The sequence below is a fragment of the Xylocopa sonorina genome, chromosome 7 (genome assembly GCF_050948175.1).
Source record: "Xylocopa sonorina isolate GNS202 chromosome 7, iyXylSono1_principal, whole genome shotgun sequence".
Lineage (NCBI taxonomy): Eukaryota > Metazoa > Arthropoda > Insecta > Hymenoptera > Apidae > Xylocopa > Xylocopa sonorina.
In genome coordinates, this window is record NC_135199.1 from 13,475,325 (window position 1) to 13,494,086 (window position 18,762).

Sequence of the window (18,762 nt, forward strand, 5' to 3'; positions counted from 1 at the left end):
CCGTGAAACGACGCGTCAGGCGGTTGCGACGCGGCGACCGGATGAATTATTTGAGTCGCGATCTCGTCGAGCCGCGCTACGCACCTAGCGGGCTTAATTAGCCTTCCCCGTCCGCAGTCTTCGAAACGAGTTTACCGATAAATAATTTATCGCGAGTAACTCCTCATCCTCGATACCGTCCTTCGTCGTATATATCTCTCCGCGAGGACGAGCGCCGTCGATTTTCACCGCGTTACAACTTTTACTCTCCGAGCAAGCCTTCTTTCCGTCGAACCTTCTCAACGGATACCTTTCACGTATAGGTGCCAGGGCAAAGTGCTGGTGTTTTTGCTCCACGAGTAGAATAGGAAATGTAAAGCACAGCGTTGCGTATGTTCAGAGGTCTCGTGGAGAACGTGGCGTTTCATTCAGTCGCGACGAACTCCGGCTGGTCTATTACGTAAGGTTTCGCGTTATGCGAAGGAGACCTTGTGTTCCATCGGTTGTAGATTACGTCATCGCAGAGTGCACATCGGCGATGCAGCAGCTGCTGGTTCGAATCTACCAACGGATTCGTCTACTCGAGGCAGTCTGAACTCGTGGGAAAAATAGACGAGATCGTCGATCAGGTATACGCGCACGAGATAATGGTAGATCAATGGTACTTCGACTCGATCTCTTTGCCAGCCGCGAGCACGTTTCTCGATTCGACCAGTTGCCGTCCAGAAAGGAATCTCGTCTGGTCTTACGCGACCCGTCGCATTTTGCAACGCGCTCTTGACGCAACGAGACCAACGGTCGAACAAAACTGCGCGCTCGACTCGAGTATTTACCTCGGACACCTTAGATACCGAACTGGCTTCTATCGAAGGAAGAGAAGAAACGCGCAAAAACTCGGTTAACGCGCGCCGCAAGGACGTCCGGCTCGATCATCGCTATATAAAAGCGTATAGTCAACCGGTTCCACCAGAAGCACGCGTTACGCGATCGTTAAGTCGCCCGTCGAAGATAAGAAAAGCTTCTACGTCTACGGATCGGCCGACGTCCGATCGATCTCTCGCGCACCTTGCGACACACACCTTCTCCGCCGTGTGTGTTCCGCGAACCGGTGTCCGTTGCGAAACCTTCCGCAAAAACGAGCATTCGTCTGCATACATATTTAGACAGAAATCCGTGGCACGCGCCAGCTACGATTTCTACCCCTTTTCGTAAACCTCCGTTCTGTTCTCTCCGTGGATCGGCCTTGTTCGCCGATCTTACCGTTCAAGGCCTCGATCGTGCCTCGAGATTAGTCCCGGGTTATTAACTAATAAGTCGGGGGTGATCGATCGAGAGAAAGCTGAACATTAACCGCGGGACCAACGCGAATGGAGTACGCCATAATTAACCGCGTGCGTACAGTTTTCACCATCGTCATTCCTGCGATCGATCAGCTGGATCATAAGTGGACGGTTTCACTCGGCGAGAAATTATTTGGTACTTTCTCGAGTCGATCCCCTTCTGACGCGGTTACCTTCGATCGATCATCGGCAACGAACGAGTTGCACCTGTACAGGAAAAGGAGACACATTTCCCTACACCTTCGCGAGTATCGTTTAATCGCCCACTCGAGAAAAATCGAACGGAATCAATGTCTCTGCCTACGTCGATCTCGATTCTTCGCGGACCACGTACGCGTCGTGCAAGTCGCAGGACTTGTAAAAACGGATCGACGATTGGCGAAGTGGCGCAATTCGGATCTACCGCGCGTCCACTCGCGACCGCAGATCGACGCGGCGTTTTCGTCGACGTGATTACGCTCGAGTCATCCTCGATCGTAGAGTGGGTACAAATTTTCCATCGCGTAATAATTACGCAACGACGTCGAATTACGCCACCGTTGCGGATTTTACGAGCATCGAAATTATCCCAGGACGAAACGATCGATGCCCCGGTGAATCTCGTTTCGAGAACGAAAGCTCGACGAAGCGAAGAAGAACGGGAAGCCTAGCGTAATATTCTCGTCACGCTGCGGCGTGTTGCTGATATCGATCGCGAACGAGTCTTTCTGAACTTCTGTCGAGGCTGCGGCGGCAGAAAGAAAAAAAAAGGGAAAGAGGAAGAAAAAAAGAAACGGAAGCACGGCGTATTAACAAACTCCGCCTTCCGCGCGGCACTGTAGACGTTACACAGTCATCAGCGGCGGCGGAGTTGGTATCGTTCGATAGAGAAAAGATGCGACTCTCGCTTCCTGGTCTCTCGCGCGATTCTCACGCGGCTTGAAAACCATTGTCAGCTCCGAGCGAGTGCGTTGGTCTTTGGTAAAAGTCGATCGAATCGAGTCTAACGACGATACGTGTTCGATTTGTTTCAGATCAAGCTGGAACGCGTGCTTGGCGTAACCGTGTCGAGCAACGCGGCTCTGGACTGCGACGCAACCAGCGAGCTGGTCGCCTATCCTGCTGGGTGAGTTCGAGACCGGTCTCTCCTTCCTTTTCTTTGATCGATTCCTTCGACGTGTCCTTTCGAGCGACGATCCTCGCTATTAATACCAGCCAATTATTTTAATCGCACCGCTGTCGATTGATACCTTCAGCAACCGCGTTTCTTCGAACCGCGTCCGTCGAATTTTCACGCGTAAGGATCACGGCGCGGGTTCTAATCGCAAGGATCGATGGATATTCGTGGGAACGAATACGGTGGCGAGAAACGGAGACTTTGCATAACGCGCGGCACACGGAAGCACTGGGATTATCCCGATCGTTGATATCGGATCCCGATAAAGACGCTCGCCTAAACGAGAAACGCGATTCGAGTTGGATCGAGTCGCGCGCGGATAGCCGAGCCGTGTATCTACACCTACCCGCGGTCTACACATTTGTCCCGAGTAAATTGATTATACCCAAGGTTTCGCTTATCGCAACATCGACCCGATTACTCGCCGCGAGTGGTAGGCGACGCGAAGGGAAAAAGTAGGTTCGTTTTCAGTTTTCCATCGGCCGATTAAACGCGTCGGATCGTTGCTTCCGAGCGGATAAATGACGCGGCGCGTTTCGCTGGCGACCGTGAAAGAAAGTTCAGCTTCGTTAGCGGCTGGTGCGACGAGAGGGTAGCGGAGGAGAGGAATGAAAAGAAAAATGCTCGCGCGCTCGCTATTCCTCCGGTCACGGATAAACGCGGACGACACAAAAGGAGGCTCGCACCGTGAATGGAAGAATGGCGAAAGTGCGATCGGGAGATTGTTTCAGTTTCAGGCTGGAAATTGCCCGATCCGGTAATTAACGCGTGTCGCTGATCGAGCCGAGCCGAGTCGCGTAATCGAGCGAGAACCGGTGCTAGAGCAGCTATCGCTAACCTCTCGGGGACGTACCGCCGCGGACAGACCGATACGTGCGGTACTCGGACGAGAATCGGGTCAAGAGAGAGGTGAACGGACCAAAAGATTCTGTGTCGGAGTTCCGCCTCGAGCGCCGATACACATCGGCGACAATTGTGCGCCTCTGCGCCGACGATTCGTTCCCTCGGACGATCGATCGCGATTCCAAGGTTAGAAAGTGCTTGACATTGCGTGTATTAGATTACGAGGAACGAAGGAAAGTTCCGCTTTCCCGGTTTCTCGATCTACTCTGTTTCCCAGTTTCGAGGCTCCAGATGCTCTCCGAGCTCGTTATTAATCGTCGAGAAAAAAGTGTCGATCGCGGCGTCTAGATCGGCGTCGAGACCGATCCGAGTTGAAGCCAGCGCGGATCGGAATCGATTCGGTCGTTCTCGAGGCCTTGGAGCGTTTCATTTCACGCTAATTATACGATGCTCTCTCGAGCGTTCTCCCCATCCGCGTCTGCCAAACTCGAGATTGAACTTTTCTCCAAGGCCGCCGGCGGATATCGAGGTCGCCTACGTTTTCCTCGCCATCCTTCGGCGCGTCTTCTACTTTTACATTTTCGGACCGCGACGACCAAGAGACAGCCGCATCACCGCGGATCAGTGGTAACCGCGGGACAATGGTTTCCTGGCTGGCGAGGAAACGCGTTACGCGTTCGTACGGAACGAGCAAGAAAACGAGAGTTTTTCCAGCCGCGCTCGAAAAAAAAGGGCTCTAGTCGTCGGAACGAGCGGACGGTGTCGAGGTTCCATTGGCCGACTTATTAGACGCGACGTCGACCGGTTTCCATGCTCGATAATCGACCCAGTGACCTTTATAACGGCGACCTTAGGTGTACCTCTGCACGCAACCCGCGGCTAGAAATTACACCGACGGGCTTCTTCCTGGTGCATTGCTCGAGTCCGCCGCGGGACCCTCTTTCCCGAGCTTTTGCCTTAACGGTACGCTTCCCGGGAATAGCGTTACCGTATAGAGAACGTTGGAGCGTTTAGGGATACCTACCGTTCGAGTGGTGTGTACACGGTTCGAGAGAAAGTACCGCGGCAAAGAACCAGACCCAAGGCAATTGCGGTACTTGCTCGCGAGGCGAAAAGTACTACTACTGCCAGAGCTAATTTCGTTTTAATACCCGCATACCGTAAACGTCGGCCGAGCAACCGGGGCCTTTTGCAAAACCTACTCGCCGCTTTGCGGATTAGGATCATTTTGATCCCGAACGTGGCTAAGTACGCATGCATCGGGTAGAAAAACTGGATTTCCAGGTTAATCGAATGAAAAGACCGAGGCTGTTCGCAGCTTCCTCTTTTCTCCGATGCTTCGACAAGGAAGAAAAAACCAACCAACGATTTCTCAACGGTTTCCACGTGTTCCTTTCAAACGCGACTCTGTTATCGAATGGAATTCGAATTCAGCTCGAGACGCGGTTCCCACGCGGTCTTTTCAGCCGCGCGCAAAAGTAGACCGTGCCTCCGACCGAGTTCCACCTAACAAGGGATGCGATTCACCATTCGACCATTCTAATTTCGGTGAAATCGTGGAACAGACCACTCCCGTTGCTTCGATTCGACTCGACTCGTTTTGCCGAACCGAAAGCGAGAAGCGACCGGAAACGCGCGAGCCAGCATGGCGGCCGGTTTGCGCGTCGTCGCTCCGGCTCGCCGATTTCGTTCGCGAACGGAAGCGAACCATCCAGACGCGCGCGTTGCCCGATCTCCTCTCTCGATTCCCTTACCATCGATCAATCGTCGCGACGATAACCGCCTCGCGTCTTCTCGCGCGTCATCGTTCACGATCGACCGATTTCGACGATCGCTACTCTTTTTCGTCCTTCCTTCCTTCCTTCCTTCCTTCCTTCCTTCCTTTTCTTTCTCGAGTCAGTACCGTACGCAGAAGGAGCGAGGAGAAAGTAGCACATATTTTTAGCTGGGTAATCGTGGCTTAGGTCAGCCTCTCCGGTGCAACGACCTACGATAACGCGCGGCCTCCTCGCCAAGGACAGTTATCCCGCGTTCGCCGTAGTATGTACGTAACGATTATAAAATTAGCAGCGTCGAGGGTCAGTCGGTGCGGAGGTTGCGGCGAGAGATTACGTTACCTCGGTGTTTTGCCAACGTAACGTCCAGAGGAAGAAGTTGCCAGCAGGCTGCCGGTACGGTTTATTGACGCGTTGCGGTTTAACGCGAGCAGCAGGCGAATAACCGCGACACCGCGCGCACCACTAATCTCTCGAGAACCGATCGAGTCGCTATTTCCTCGATGATAAATTTCCCTTCTCTGTTCCATGCCCGTGTAGCTGCACCGTGGTGTTGTTCAACCCGCGGAAGAACATCCAGGCGCACGTGTTGAACGGCTGCCGGAAGACGGTCACTTCCCTGGCGCTCGCCGGCGATGGGAGATTCCTGGCGACCGGCGAGTGTGGCCACATGCCGAACGTTCGCGTCTGGGACATCTCCGATCCGTACAATGCCGTGCAGATCGCCGAGTTTGCCGGGCACAAGTATGGGATCAATTGCGTGGTGAGTAACAAGTAAGAGAGCCCTTCCAACTCGTACTATCCCGGAAAGAGAGCCACCTGCGACCTTACTCGCGCCTCCTATGCTAATTGGGATCCGCGACGCGTGAAACCTTTCGAGGGAACGCGTGGCCTCGTGGATTTCCATCGTGGATTTCCATAAGATGGCGAGAAATGACCATCGGACGATGGCCAGGTCTAATAAAAAGAACGACGACGACGACGACGACGACGCGACGTTGCATTCGCGCCACGTGTGCATCCACGTACAACGTACGCGCCGCGAGGCCTCTCGACACCGGACAAAGTACGTGAATACGAAATCGCGTTCTCACAATCACCGAACGGACAACGGTACTCCTTTTATTGTACTCCCGCATTCCCTCGATACCTTGGGTACAATGATCCCTATGCGATAGATAGTCCGCGTGGACGCGCGCGCGTTTCTTCCCCTTCGACCGATCGAAATTTTCTTCCCAAGGCGTTTTCACCGAGCAACAAGTACGTGGTGTCCGTCGGCTCCCAGCACGATATGATCGTCAACGTCTGGGACTGGAGGAACAACGTTAAGGTGGCGTCGAACAAAGTCTCGAGCAAAGTGAAGGCCGTCTGCTTCGCGGAAAACGGCAATTACTTCGTCACCGTCGGCAACAGGCACGTCAAGTTTTGGTATCTCGAGTATTCGCGCAGTGCCAAGGTAAGCCGATAACACCTTTAAGGAATCGGCAACTCTTTGACCGATTCGCGATCGATTTTTCACGCGCAGTACAAGGAACCCGTACCTTTGATGGGTCGGTCGGCCATATTGGGAGAGCAGAGGAACAACGATTTCGTGGACGTGGCCTGCGGCCGCGGGGAAATGGCAGATTCGACGTACGCGATCACCAAAACGGGTCTGCTCTGCGAATTTAATAACAGAAGGTTGCTCGACAAATGGGTGGAACTCCGTGTAAGTATCCTCGCCTACGCATCCATACTCACCGATCTCCGCCAAGTTGGTATCCGTATACCGTCTCAAGAAGTGGCTGTTTTCAGACGAGCAGTGCCAATTGCATGGCCGTTGGAGATAAATACATTTTCATCGGTTGCGCCGAGGGAATCGTCAGATGCTTCAGTCCTAGCACGCTTCAGTTTATCACCACCTTGCCGAGGACCCATTACCTGGGCGTGGACGTTGCGCAGGGGCTCTCCATTAGGTACGGTACCGCTGCCTAAAAAAAACTACCGGGCAAACTTCCGTTTCGTCCTCTGTCACCCTGTCACCTCTGTAAACCTTCCTCTCGTAATTATCGATTCCAGTCACATGTCTCAGCATCCAGCGAACGCGAGGTATCCGGACTCGATCGCGCTGGCGTTCGACGAGCGGAACAACAAGCTCACCTGCGTCTACAACGACCACAGCATCTACGTGTGGGACGTGCGAGACATCAGGCGAGTCGGCAAGTCGCATTCGTTCCTCTACCATTCTGCCTGCATTTGGGGGGTCGAGATGTATCCAACCGGGCCTGATTCCGTCGGCGCCATGCCGGTTGGCAGCTTCATCACCTGTTCCAGCGACGACACGATCCGCGTGTGGAACCTCGAGAAGGACATATCCCCGACCGACACGCTCTACAAACGGAACATCTACAGCAACGAATTGCTCAAAGTGCTCTACATCGATCCGGAGCTGACCTACTTGAAAGACTTGGATCTAGCCGCGGCTGGATCGACGGAGAAGAGCGACGCCTCGTACGACGGCCGGAACGGAGTCAGATCGATCCGCGTCAGCCCTGATGGGAAGCATTTAGCGTCCGGCGACCGCTCGGGAAACATTCGAATACACGACCTCTCCTCGTTGGAGGAGTTGTGCTTGATCGAGGCGCACGACGCGGAAGTGCTTTGCCTCGAGTACTCCAAGTTCTCCCGATACTCGGTGGAACCGCTGAGGCTACTGGCGAGCGCCTCCAGGGACAGGCTGATCCACGTGTTCAGCGTCGATCAGGGATACAACTTTTTGCAGACGCTCGACGACCACAGTTCTTCCATTACCGCGGTCAGATTTTTCAGTCAGAGCAATCAGGCTAACCAGATACAAATGGTGTCCTGCGGTGCCGACAAGAGCATTATTTTTCGACAACTGCAATCGGTGGGTCCGATCGTTTCTTCCTCCTATCCTTTCTCTATCCTTCACCTCGCATCGTGAACGCTCTGTATCGTGTTACAGACACCCGGAGGAATGCCGCAATTCGCCAGAGGTCACAACGCCCAGGGAAAGACCACGTTGTACGATATGGAGGTCGATTCTGGACAGAAACACGTTCTAACCGCCTGCCAAGATAGGAACATACGGGTTTACAACGTAGCCACGGGCAAGCACAGCAAAACATTCAAAGGATCCGTCGGGGAGGACGGGTCTTTGATCAAAGTCGTTCTAGGTAAAGCGAACTTTAACCCTTTCAAGAGCAATTTTCTTTCTTTCATTGCCCATCGAGATACGCCACTGGTATACTGCAATATTCGTGATCGACTTATTTTGACGTTAAGCTGGACTCCTCTTCTACCCCCGCTCCCTTTTCTCTTTTCTTTTTTTTTGTATCGAGTACACTCGACTTGGAAGTTTTAGCGAGTGAAATCGAGCTTGAAAGGGTTAAGTTATAAAAATTAGATTCGTCAAAAGTCACTTGCTTACGGTATCGCGTAATTTGAACGTCCACGTTTCAGATGCATCGGGAATCTACGTAGCTACCTCTTGTACAGACAAAACGTTATGCGTGTACGACTACTATAGCGGCGAATGTATGGCGACCATGCTCGGCCATTCGGAATTGGTAACGGGATTGCGATTCAGTCCGGACTGTCGTAACCTGGTATCCGCTAGCGGGGACGGTTGTATATTCGTCTGGCGCGTCCCACGGGACATGGTCGTCACTATGCAGGCGCGTCTCGCTCAACAAGCGATGCGAGCAGGAAAGTAAGACCACGTTTCATTCGAGTACCGGTCAAAGGCCTCGAGAATAGAGCCGTTTCGACTGTACATTGTTGTTAAAGGAGGCCACCTCAAGCGAACGGGACAGGGATCGACATTCAGTTGGACAACGAGACGTTCGGATCTCCACCACCGGAATTCTTAGATCCAAACGCGAATCCGACGTCTCAAAACATAGGCGTGGACTACAGGTTCAGCGTCGGTCAGTTACCGCTTTGGGCGAAAAAGCAGATAAACACTACGAACGCGGAGGAAACCGCGACCCTTGGCTCGAACGTCAGACCGTTGGGCGTCGACCTGCCGAAAGGCAGATGGGCCCAACGGGTTCAACAAGGTGACGGTATTACGGTCAAGTCCGTTTACGACAGCGACGAAGTTATACCGTTCCCTCCGCCTCGTGGCGCGATCGATTCAGACGGTGGCGGCGGAGGCGGTGGTTCGAAAGACAGCTCGATCGACAGCGGGACCGAGACCAAGTGCAGCAGCGATTATCGCAGAGAAACGATAATCATAAAAAGAGTAAGATCGTTTAACGCTAACGCAGTTAAGTCGTGTGCTAATTTCGCGGATGAACCTTTTATTAATAAATTAATATATTAATAAATCACTTCTTTTTTATCATCGTTCGCTCGATACGATTTACTAACCATCGATAACGTGGTTCTAGGAAGAGGACGAAACTGTGTTTCAACCTTGTCCAGACAGTTACAGAGAATTAGCGGATGAATCGAAACAGGTACTAACCGATCTCCCAGTAACAAAATAATTATGGTAACTTGTTCGTATCCAAGTGAGTGTTATTAGTGTGCACTTGCGAACTGCGGGCAGCGTGCGAGAGAAAGAGGTCAAACACATTTATGTGTCTCATTTATTTCATGCACTTACTCAGCTTTGAACAATTTTGTTTTATTTTTATTTTTTTTATTTTTCGTCTCGTTTTTTCTTTCCTTCGCATCGAATTATCTGTTCGCGATTGTTTTGTGTTGATTCTATTTTATTTCAACCGATGACATAGGTGATCGGTGGTAACGTGACTATAACTAGAGGTAGCAATATCACGGAATTGACGCGACAGTCGAGGAGTCGTCATCATACCGACGATAGCAGTCTTGGCAGCTTTAAATTTGAGGTATATCTCATTAACGCCTCGGACACCCGCAACAAAGTATCGCCAAACAGTAACGCAGTCAAATAAGAAACATACTCTCCGCCTCATCTATGGCTTCTCAGTTACGGTTGTGTTTGCCGCTTTAATTTGCCACAACGGTCACATACTTAACCCCGAACCCCTCGAGACACTCGATACTCATGCTTTAACAAGTAACAATAGCTTAGAGGCGAAACGAAGTTAGACAGAGCTAAGTGACACGTTCGTATTTAAAACGGCTCTGTATCGTATAGGATCACGAGAGCACAGAGCACGACGGAGACGTGGAAGACTATTCGGAGGGAGAGAATGGTACGACTGGATCGGAGAAATCTCACAGGTTGATGTATTATCCTCCGCCCGAAGACACGGTGTCGAATCAGCAGTTCACCGTGAACGCGATGGACGTGGAAGAGCTTCGGAGGTAAGACACTGTTCCATTCTACTTGCTGCGCATGGAAAAGCAAGCGAATGCGACTCGTTTAAAACCGCTGCGTTTCGTCGTAGGTCGCAGAGGAGACAGAAGAAACCTAGAAACGGAGAAAGCGGTCGAACTAGCGAATTAACGGCGTCCGGCAGTCAAGACGACTCGGATTCCGAGGGTGGCGCTTCGACGCCCAGCGCGGAGCGAAATCCTCTGTCCATGCTGTCAGAAGCTAGCTCGGAAGGGTTCGATCAGTTAGCTAAGCAAAGCCATCGTGAGAAGTATCTGAAAAACGCTTTCGAATCTCTGAGCGGTGCCGAAGAGCCTACGAATAGAACAGCGAAAACGACCAGCATCAGTTCGCAGTTCCATGGAAGGTACATATCTTTTGTAAAGGAGAAAAACGAAAAAATAGCAAATCAGTTATTTGGAAAATGTTCACAGACTTAGCGGCGGTGGCGATAACGGTGGTAACAGCAAAATCCGTAATGCAGCGGTGGTTAATGCAACGAAACAAGCCAGGGGGGACGCGGACGTAGTGAAGAAGCGCGAAGAATTGCAGAGGAGAATAGAAGAGACCAGGAGGAAATTGCAAAGCGTAAGTACAACGGTACATCTTATTCGCATTGGTTCCGCGAGGTGAATGTATGTACGAAAGATTTGACGCGTTTATTAAATACAGGTTGGTTACAAATCGTCGTTGAAAACCAGTCAAAGTATATCAGATTTGAGCAGCCACATACCAGAGAAACATCATCGTCCGAACAGACTGAGTACAGGTAACAAATCCGGTCAACAGACTCAATACTCGAAACCGATTAATCCTTGCAAACCTATACCGAATCCAAAGCCCTCGTTAAAACATCAACAACTGATTAACAAAGTGTCGGGTGTTGGGAATGCGGTACCTAGGCTAGATATTCCGACTGAAAACTGCTTATCCAAAAGTCCGACTACGTCGTGCGTAAGTGACAAAGCAAAACCATCTCTTAGTCGACCGTTAACGTTAACATTAAAGAAAACTGAAAAGTATAAGCTGTCGCTGAATAAACCGAATCAGTCTTTACCCGAGTCACCCGTATGCGAAGAGCTGAAGCTCTTGAAGGAACAGTGCAAAAAGAACGTCGTTAGCCGGTTCGCGAGATTCGCGCAGAAGAGGAGGTCGTGCAGCTATTTCATCGGGCTGGACGACAACGAGGAGGACATGGAGAACATAGCCAAGTCGTTCGAGAGCCTGCCGGCGATGAACGAGCGCAACATCGAGATTCTAAACGATGCCATGGAGGACGGAGACGAAGGGAACGGGAACTTTAGCGACGACTCTCTCGAGGGCGATTTCAAGAACCCACCGCGGCGATGCGTCAGCGACTATCAGATAAACGTGCACGTCGACCACCAGCAGGACGGTCACAGGAATTACTCGACCTACCAAAATTCCCCGAAACGTGTTCTAACCGGATCGCAGGAGAGCATCCTGTCGGATGCCTCGGTCGAGTCTTTCTCGAAAGGAAGCGCCGAGATCTTGGATTACAGCCACTACGACAACGACAGACATTCGAGCGCCAGCTTCTTCCTGTCCCGCAGAAAGATGCAAGCTGGTCGAAGCCAGGAGAGCATACTCACGGACGAGTCCGACTATCAGATGTTCCCGTTGCACGAGAACATCGATCATCGAAGCACCGAAAGCGTGTTGACCGACGACTCGGATTCCTTGGTGAAATCCGCTCCGTTGGAGATGCTGTTCGACTCTCACTACAAGCGAAAGCGGCAGAATTCGGAAACCTATAGTGCAAATCCGAACAACGTCGTCGAGCAATTAAACAACGTCCAGGATACCGTTAACGAGTCGACATCGTATCGAGCGGTATTCAGGTCCAAGTCGCTTCAGGACACGCGAATAAGTAAAGCCAGGAACGAGAATGCGTATACGCAAGAGAATGCGCCACCAGCCACTTGTATCTACTACGAGTTCAATTTCAACGATCAAAACGACACGAACGTCGAAATGCGAATCGGAACGAAATCGGACTCGATCTCGCGAAGCAACAGCTTGAAAGTACCAAAGGAGCCGCAATCGATGCTGATCCTGAACGATTTCGTCGCTCACAAACCACCAAAGCCTAAGCGAAATTCAGCTCGGACGCAGAGTATGCGAAACAGGGCGCGGCCTGCGTGGAACAAGTACGTGGACTCGTCGCCTCAGTCCTCTCGCGTGAAGTCCACAGACTCTGCGGACGACTACGCGAACAAATCTCGCGCCGAGGATCGAGCAACGAGGAGCGACACCGATGGGAAGCCTGATGGGAAGCTCGACGGCAAGACCGACGGGAGCGAAACGCTGCTGCACAGTTCCAAAAGGATCGAGCAACTGTTGCTACAGTCTTCCACTTACTCTTTACAGTCCGACGAGGACAAGGACTCGAAGACCAAGTTCTACAGCTTGCAGACGCGTCGCTCGGACAAGGGAGCCATCTACAACGCTGCTGGTGGACCGATGGACAATTTCGCTTTCGACCCGAGCGACTCCTCCCGACCGTCGAACAGCTATCAACCTCGTGACGTTGCCGAGGACCAACGAGACTCTTCTCGCGCGGAGAGAGATCGACGTTGCTGCTTCGAGAATCAGATCCCAACGAAGGATACGCAGGAGACGTACGACTCTCTGGAACCTGGAGGGATCGGGTGCGACTCGCAGACCGGTTTGCCGATGCAAACCGCATCGAATTTACTTACCACCAACGAGCGCATCGACAATTTGGACGCGAGCGTCGATCTACGGATCACACGTGCGATCGAGGGTACCGTGAAATTGCTCTCGAAAGAGTTCGAGAACCTGGTCAGAAGGGAGCAGTATCTGATGAAGGAGAAGCGTCTGCGAATGTCGAGCGAGAATTTCGCGAAACTGGAGGCCGAGCGGGACGGTAGATTCTGCTCGCTTAGACGCGACATTAGGTTCCATTCCGGTGGCGAGGACAGCGACTGCGCGGACACGTCCGCGATGGACAAGTCGGTGATGGAGAGCGGCTCGTCCACCTCTGCCTCGAGCTGCACCAACTCGCCGAAGCGAATGTGGCCGCCGGCCTCCCGCTGCCAAAGTCACATGAAATGGACTAAAACCTTGCCGACCATTAATCAAGCTATACTACCATCCAAACATCTTTACGCAGGTACTTACGGCCTAGCGATTTATTACGGATTATTCGTATTCGTTCGTTGCGTAGCACAGTTTCCCGTATCTCGATGTTCGCATACAAACCACCGCAATGTCTTTCGCTGCTCGATTGCCCGTGATCTCGATGGAAGGATCGCTGGTGGAGACGATCGAAAGGAACCAATCGAGCAGCACCCGCTACAAAAGACACACGCAACCTTTCTTTCTATTCTCGATGTGAATGTTGGATTGTACAGAGTTATCAGTAAGGTATCATTGTACATTTATCGCCATCCGCCTGAAGAGATTCTTTTTAGTTAATCGTTTTATTTCGAGACGGCAGCGATCGTGTACTTTTCAGTTTGGACGCTTCCCGAATATTTTCTTAATTTTTCATTTTAGCATGACGACCGATCGACAGCATGTTTTGTCCTCGCGATGTAGTTCAATCCTGCCTCCCAGCTCCTTTATCGAATGTTTCACGTCCTCCTACTTTAATGGTAAAACACGTCAAAGTCGATCGTCTTACCCAAAGGTACTACGTTCGACTTTTACTATTAAACTACGCTACACTAGTCTCTCACACGTATACTTAACTTATAATTACATGGTATATCCGGTGTCTTTGTTTATCCAGAAAAGCGCCAGCACAGCTACCGATTACTTTTCAAATTCTCACATTTCTATATCCATATTACTAAAAAAAAAACCAACCGCGCGTTAATTTATCGGTTCGCATATATTGCTTTCGCAATACGCATGAAAGAGAAAACGGCTTACCTCATTTTGGATACGTGCGAGAATTTCATAAGCTACAAATCACGATTTACACCGCCACCGAGAACAAACGCGTAAAGCGAGACGCTCGCAATCGTTTCGTTCGATCGAGAGAATTGTATCGAGTTCAAGAGATAGATAAGTTATAGCCATTGTAGCTCGAGGAGCAATAAGTCGGAGGTAAGTTGCGAGCGGAAACACGACACGACATATCTATACACGAACAAAACTTCGAGCTAAAGGAAAAAGGAACGTAGCTTAGTGCATGTGTGTGCGTGTTGTTGTCGACAGTTGGCAGTAGTGGGGGGCGAATCTCGTCAAAAGTTTTTGACAGCGAAGAAGAGGGGGGTGGCATGCGACGTGCCTGCTCGCTGAGTGATCTTTCCGTCAGCCCGCCAAATAGGTTACTGCATGGCCCGATACAAGGTATCCTTCCATTGTGTGCCACATCTATTTAAGGGCCTTTCCAATCATGCGGCTCGTGCAACTTTCTCACCGCCTTTTAATCGGATCCTCGACGAAATCGCGATGAGCCAATCTTTTAAAACCTTGCGTTGGAACGGCCCCTAATACTCATTTATAACGTAAAATCTTGGATGTTTACTCTTCGATATTCACACTCGGCTTTGAGTACCGATTTACATTTCAAATTTCAAATTGTTTGCATTTGAAGTTTGCTACGATAATCGATGTTTACCGCTTAACTCAAAATATCGAAGAGTATCGTTGTTTTTCTTTTCTCTTAAAAAAAAAAAAAGAACGTTTATTCCATTAGCTTTGTATCAATGGATAAACGTAATAAGACGAATATTTACGCAAGTCGGATTTTCGCTAACACGTACTAATAGTTTCAGGAAAAGTAGGTAACAAGAACGCGAACACTTCGGCGAGAAGTGGACTGGGAAGTACGAATAGCGGGAATCAGTCGCGGCACGCGTCGGCAAAGAATCATTCTTCTCACATGACAAGAAGTAGCAGCGTTGGTGTTCTAAATCAGGTATGTCTTTTTTCATTTGAAACGATTGCTGTTCTCCTCCTTTAGAAAACACACCATCTGTATTAACGATGATATTACAGAGCGACTCAGAGTCGGACGTAGGAGCAGGAAACGGAAGAGGATGGAACAACCAAACCGGAAATAACAGGATGAGCGGATTGATGAGACCGACGATCAGTTCGCAGAACAAAATCAATCACCAAATAAAATCGAGCTCCTCGTCTAACAGCAACTTGCCTTCGGTCCTTAGGAGGAGAGGCATGCAGGGAGCGTATTCGAGCGGTAATTATTTATGAAACGAATATCTCCAAATGCCAGAGAGCGCAATGATTCTAACGAGCGTTTCGCTTCCTTCGCTTTTGCACAGTAAATCTAAGTCAAGTGGGTAATCAGGAAGATTCAAGCTCGGAGGATACGTCCTCCAATGGAAACGGTGGGAAACCAGCGCTTCCACCGAGACCTCGGAGTATCAGTATTGATCATTCTGTCGCAAAGTATACATCTTTTTTTTTTTACTTATTGTTTCTGCTTTCTTCCGCATTACTTTACATGGTGTGCCTTCACGCGCAGCTTAAGTTTAGCTGGGACGACAGTGAGGAGGTCGGGATCAACGACGATTATAACTAACGGTCGCAGTGGAAATAGCGCGATGGGGCAGAATGCGAGCAGGATGTCGAGCGCAAATCGGAATCAACTTGATCCCAGTCCTCAGGAGCTTCCAGTTAAAGATACTGATCGTGCCATTGATGTAGCCAGTGCCGAGTGTAAGTTCGCCGCGAACCGTCTGCGGTTTTCAATTTCATTTTCTTCTTCCTTTTGTATCTGTCACAATTCACGATCATCTTATTGTTTTTACAAAGTGTAAGCATGCAAGATTGCCACGTGAAAGATTACTTAAAGTGTTTTTTTTTTATCGGTCGGTGTTACGTTTCTCTCTTTCTCTCTCTTTTTATCGTTTGTTTCTCGCCCAGGACTAACTGTAATCTAATCAAGATTTTACCCTTGCAGTAGGCACGGATAAAACATTAGGTAAACTAAAGACACCTATTGAGAATGCTGTCCTGTGAAAATAATAAATCTTTCAGTGTATTAAAAATTTGTAAGTGATCATGCTATGACAAAAAAAAAGCGAACCACCCCGTGCCATTCAGACTGAATCGTTGCCAAGTTTAGTACAGACTAGAACCCAGTCTGTAGATCGCTGTATACATAATGTATGCCACATGTTACATTCAGAGTTTCCGAGAGAATGTAATGCAATATATTATATCGTTCAGACATGTTAAATGTTCGTTGCATTTTCTACTAAGATGTTACATTGTTTTCAATGTTTCTTCTGTCTTGCGCAGAAGTGCAGTTATCTCTTTTCTTTCTTTTTTACAACTATGTCGGAAGAGATGTGTAAATATTCTCAATTAAATGCTCATAGTCTGTAGAGGAACGGTGAAAAAGACTCACTCTCGAGAAACAATCACGAGGAAAACGATTGTTATTTAGTTCATCGCATAGACCTGGAAAGAACTAGCTCTCATCGTTAGAATATATATATATACTACCCGAGTCTCGATCACAATAGCATGGTCTCATTACGGATTTTAGAATCGATGTAACCTGCACGCTGCACGATTTCATTCATCCCCTTTACCATTCCCATTCTTAAAAAAAGCGGGTGATACATATTTCCCCATTGAGGATACCAATTGTGTAGCATCCGCGCGCATTTGAAATGCGATCCGTTAAGAGAGTATAAAATGTAAATGTTCTTCCCAACTGTGGTTCCTCTTGTGGCCAGAATAATTGAGTAACGTTTGCTCTTTGCAGTGTCGTCGCAACTATGCAATACGATCGCAGACGAATTGACGCGAACAGCAGATAATGTCGTGCAACTGTACAAACGTTTAACGATAGATAACGAGGACGACCCGTCGAGAACGAGCATCGACAGGGACACGATGCTACGCGGCCTCGAGTCGTCCGTGAACGAGACGATGCGCACGTTGCGGCTGGTCGTCTCCGGTGGAGAGAGCAACGAGGGTTCGCCCAACACCGAGAACGTCGCGATGAACGAGGCGACCGCCAAATTCCAGGAGCTACTCGCCGGCCAAGACCAAGGGAAAGTGGTCAACATGATGCAACAATATTCCGAGATGCTTCTCAATATGATGCAACAGAGAATGGGAGGGACGCAATCGAGCCATACCTAAAAATCCGTCCATCCGTCAGTTCTCCATCGAGAAAACGAATGGTCCTCAGGTACTGTATGCACCAACGAAAAGCTACGCCTCTCAATCTCTGTAACGTCGCTCTTTCTCCAGAAAAGAAGAAGAAAAGAAACAAATAATAAGAAAACAAACGCGTCTCAAGACAGGTAGTTTACCTTGAAATACCGCGTTCTTAATCTTGTCTTAAACTTTTAGATGTTTCCGAGAGTAAATGTAATTTGGGCGAATGCGCAAGATCAAGGGGGGTTAATCGTGAATCGAATTCTAATTCGGAAGTTCATTGTTTCAATGTAAATTGTTATCGTTAGAAAGTTCTATTAGTTACTGTTCGAAAGTGGACATTGAAGTTTTTTTTTGTTTCCTCGAATACGACGGATCTTTATGTTTTCAATTGATGATCGAGTTTTCTTTTTGCCTTCGATCGATCGATACTTTCGTGTCGTGGTGTACGTCATGTCATGTACTGGATAATGTCCGTAGCCAAAGTTAGCGAAATATTTATCAACGATTTCGTGCGACCAAATACGATACGAGATCCGCGAATGTTTAACCGGGCTAATTTAGAGGTACGCGAGACCTTAATGTTATCCTGCATCTCGAACTCTTCTGTCCCATTTCGAAGGAAAAGCAAGAAAGAGGGAAATATCGGCTGCGTGAAACTTCAATCGTATCTTGAGGCCATACGCCGTGAAATGCCAATTGACTAAAGACTCTTAGATTAGTTTCCAAACAAATATATATTATATATATATTTATCGACTACCGCGCGATATATTATAATATTAGTATTCTCGTTGTGTAACCAAAGGTTGTCTCTGCCTACGGTCTAAAAAAAAAGAAAACCAAGAGCCTTCCTTCCTTTCCCGACGTCTGAAAAGCTTCGACAGAACTGTAATAAAAGTATGCGGTAAGCGCGATGTAAACTTGCCAGTATAAGAGAAAAAGGACATCTAGTTGTTAGTTAACTCATTTAAGCGAAAGAAGAAAGCACACTACGGTCTTTGTACACCTATCCTATATGTACGTCTGTCACGGATAGGAGGAGAAGGAGGAGGATAACACTCGGTTGTCTCTCTCGTTAATTTTACTCGACAGAGATCACCGAACGAACGAACAACTCGACGAGGAAATGAATTTTTTTCGTTTATGCATCGATTTGTGCCGATTTCTTTTTTACAATCGATACACCGAAACGGGAAACGTCTGTCCTGCGTAGCCAATGCA

General features: G+C 49.3%; 1 protein-coding gene across 2 annotated transcripts in view; it reads left to right on the forward strand.

Annotated features, from left to right (window-relative positions):
* Nucleotides 1-17,569, forward strand: part of Wdr62 (WD repeat domain 62) — a 41,212-nt gene extending 23,643 nt beyond the window's left edge. Inside the window, exons 3-23 of one of the 2 annotated variants that reach the window (XM_076898070.1) lie at nt 2,333-2,424; nt 5,634-5,856; nt 6,334-6,549; nt 6,619-6,801; nt 6,888-7,048; nt 7,152-7,980; nt 8,059-8,269; nt 8,556-8,805; nt 8,883-9,339; nt 9,488-9,556; nt 9,836-9,949; nt 10,222-10,391; nt 10,475-10,768; nt 10,836-10,989; nt 11,074-11,170; nt 14,611-14,745; nt 15,168-15,316; nt 15,397-15,598; nt 15,684-15,810; nt 15,887-16,080; nt 17,138-17,569. In XM_076898070.1, coding sequence (XP_076754185.1) covers nt 2,333-2,424; nt 5,634-5,856; nt 6,334-6,549; nt 6,619-6,801; nt 6,888-7,048; nt 7,152-7,980; nt 8,059-8,269; nt 8,556-8,805; nt 8,883-9,339; nt 9,488-9,556; nt 9,836-9,949; nt 10,222-10,391; nt 10,475-10,768; nt 10,836-10,989; nt 11,074-11,170; nt 14,611-14,745; nt 15,168-15,316; nt 15,397-15,598; nt 15,684-15,810; nt 15,887-16,080; nt 17,138-17,520 — 4,710 coding nt within the window. In that variant the 3' untranslated portion in view covers nt 17,521-17,569. Of the gene's footprint in view, nt 1-2,332; nt 2,425-5,633; nt 5,857-6,333; nt 6,550-6,618; nt 6,802-6,887; nt 7,049-7,151; nt 7,981-8,058; nt 8,270-8,555; nt 8,806-8,882; nt 9,340-9,487; nt 9,557-9,835; nt 9,950-10,221; nt 10,392-10,474; nt 10,769-10,835; nt 10,990-11,073; nt 13,559-14,610; nt 14,746-15,167; nt 15,317-15,396; nt 15,599-15,683; nt 15,811-15,886; nt 16,081-17,137 lie in introns of both variants that reach the window. The other variant, XM_076898069.1, reaches the window with a different exon arrangement.
* Nucleotides 17,570-18,762: the final 1,193 nt, after the last annotated feature.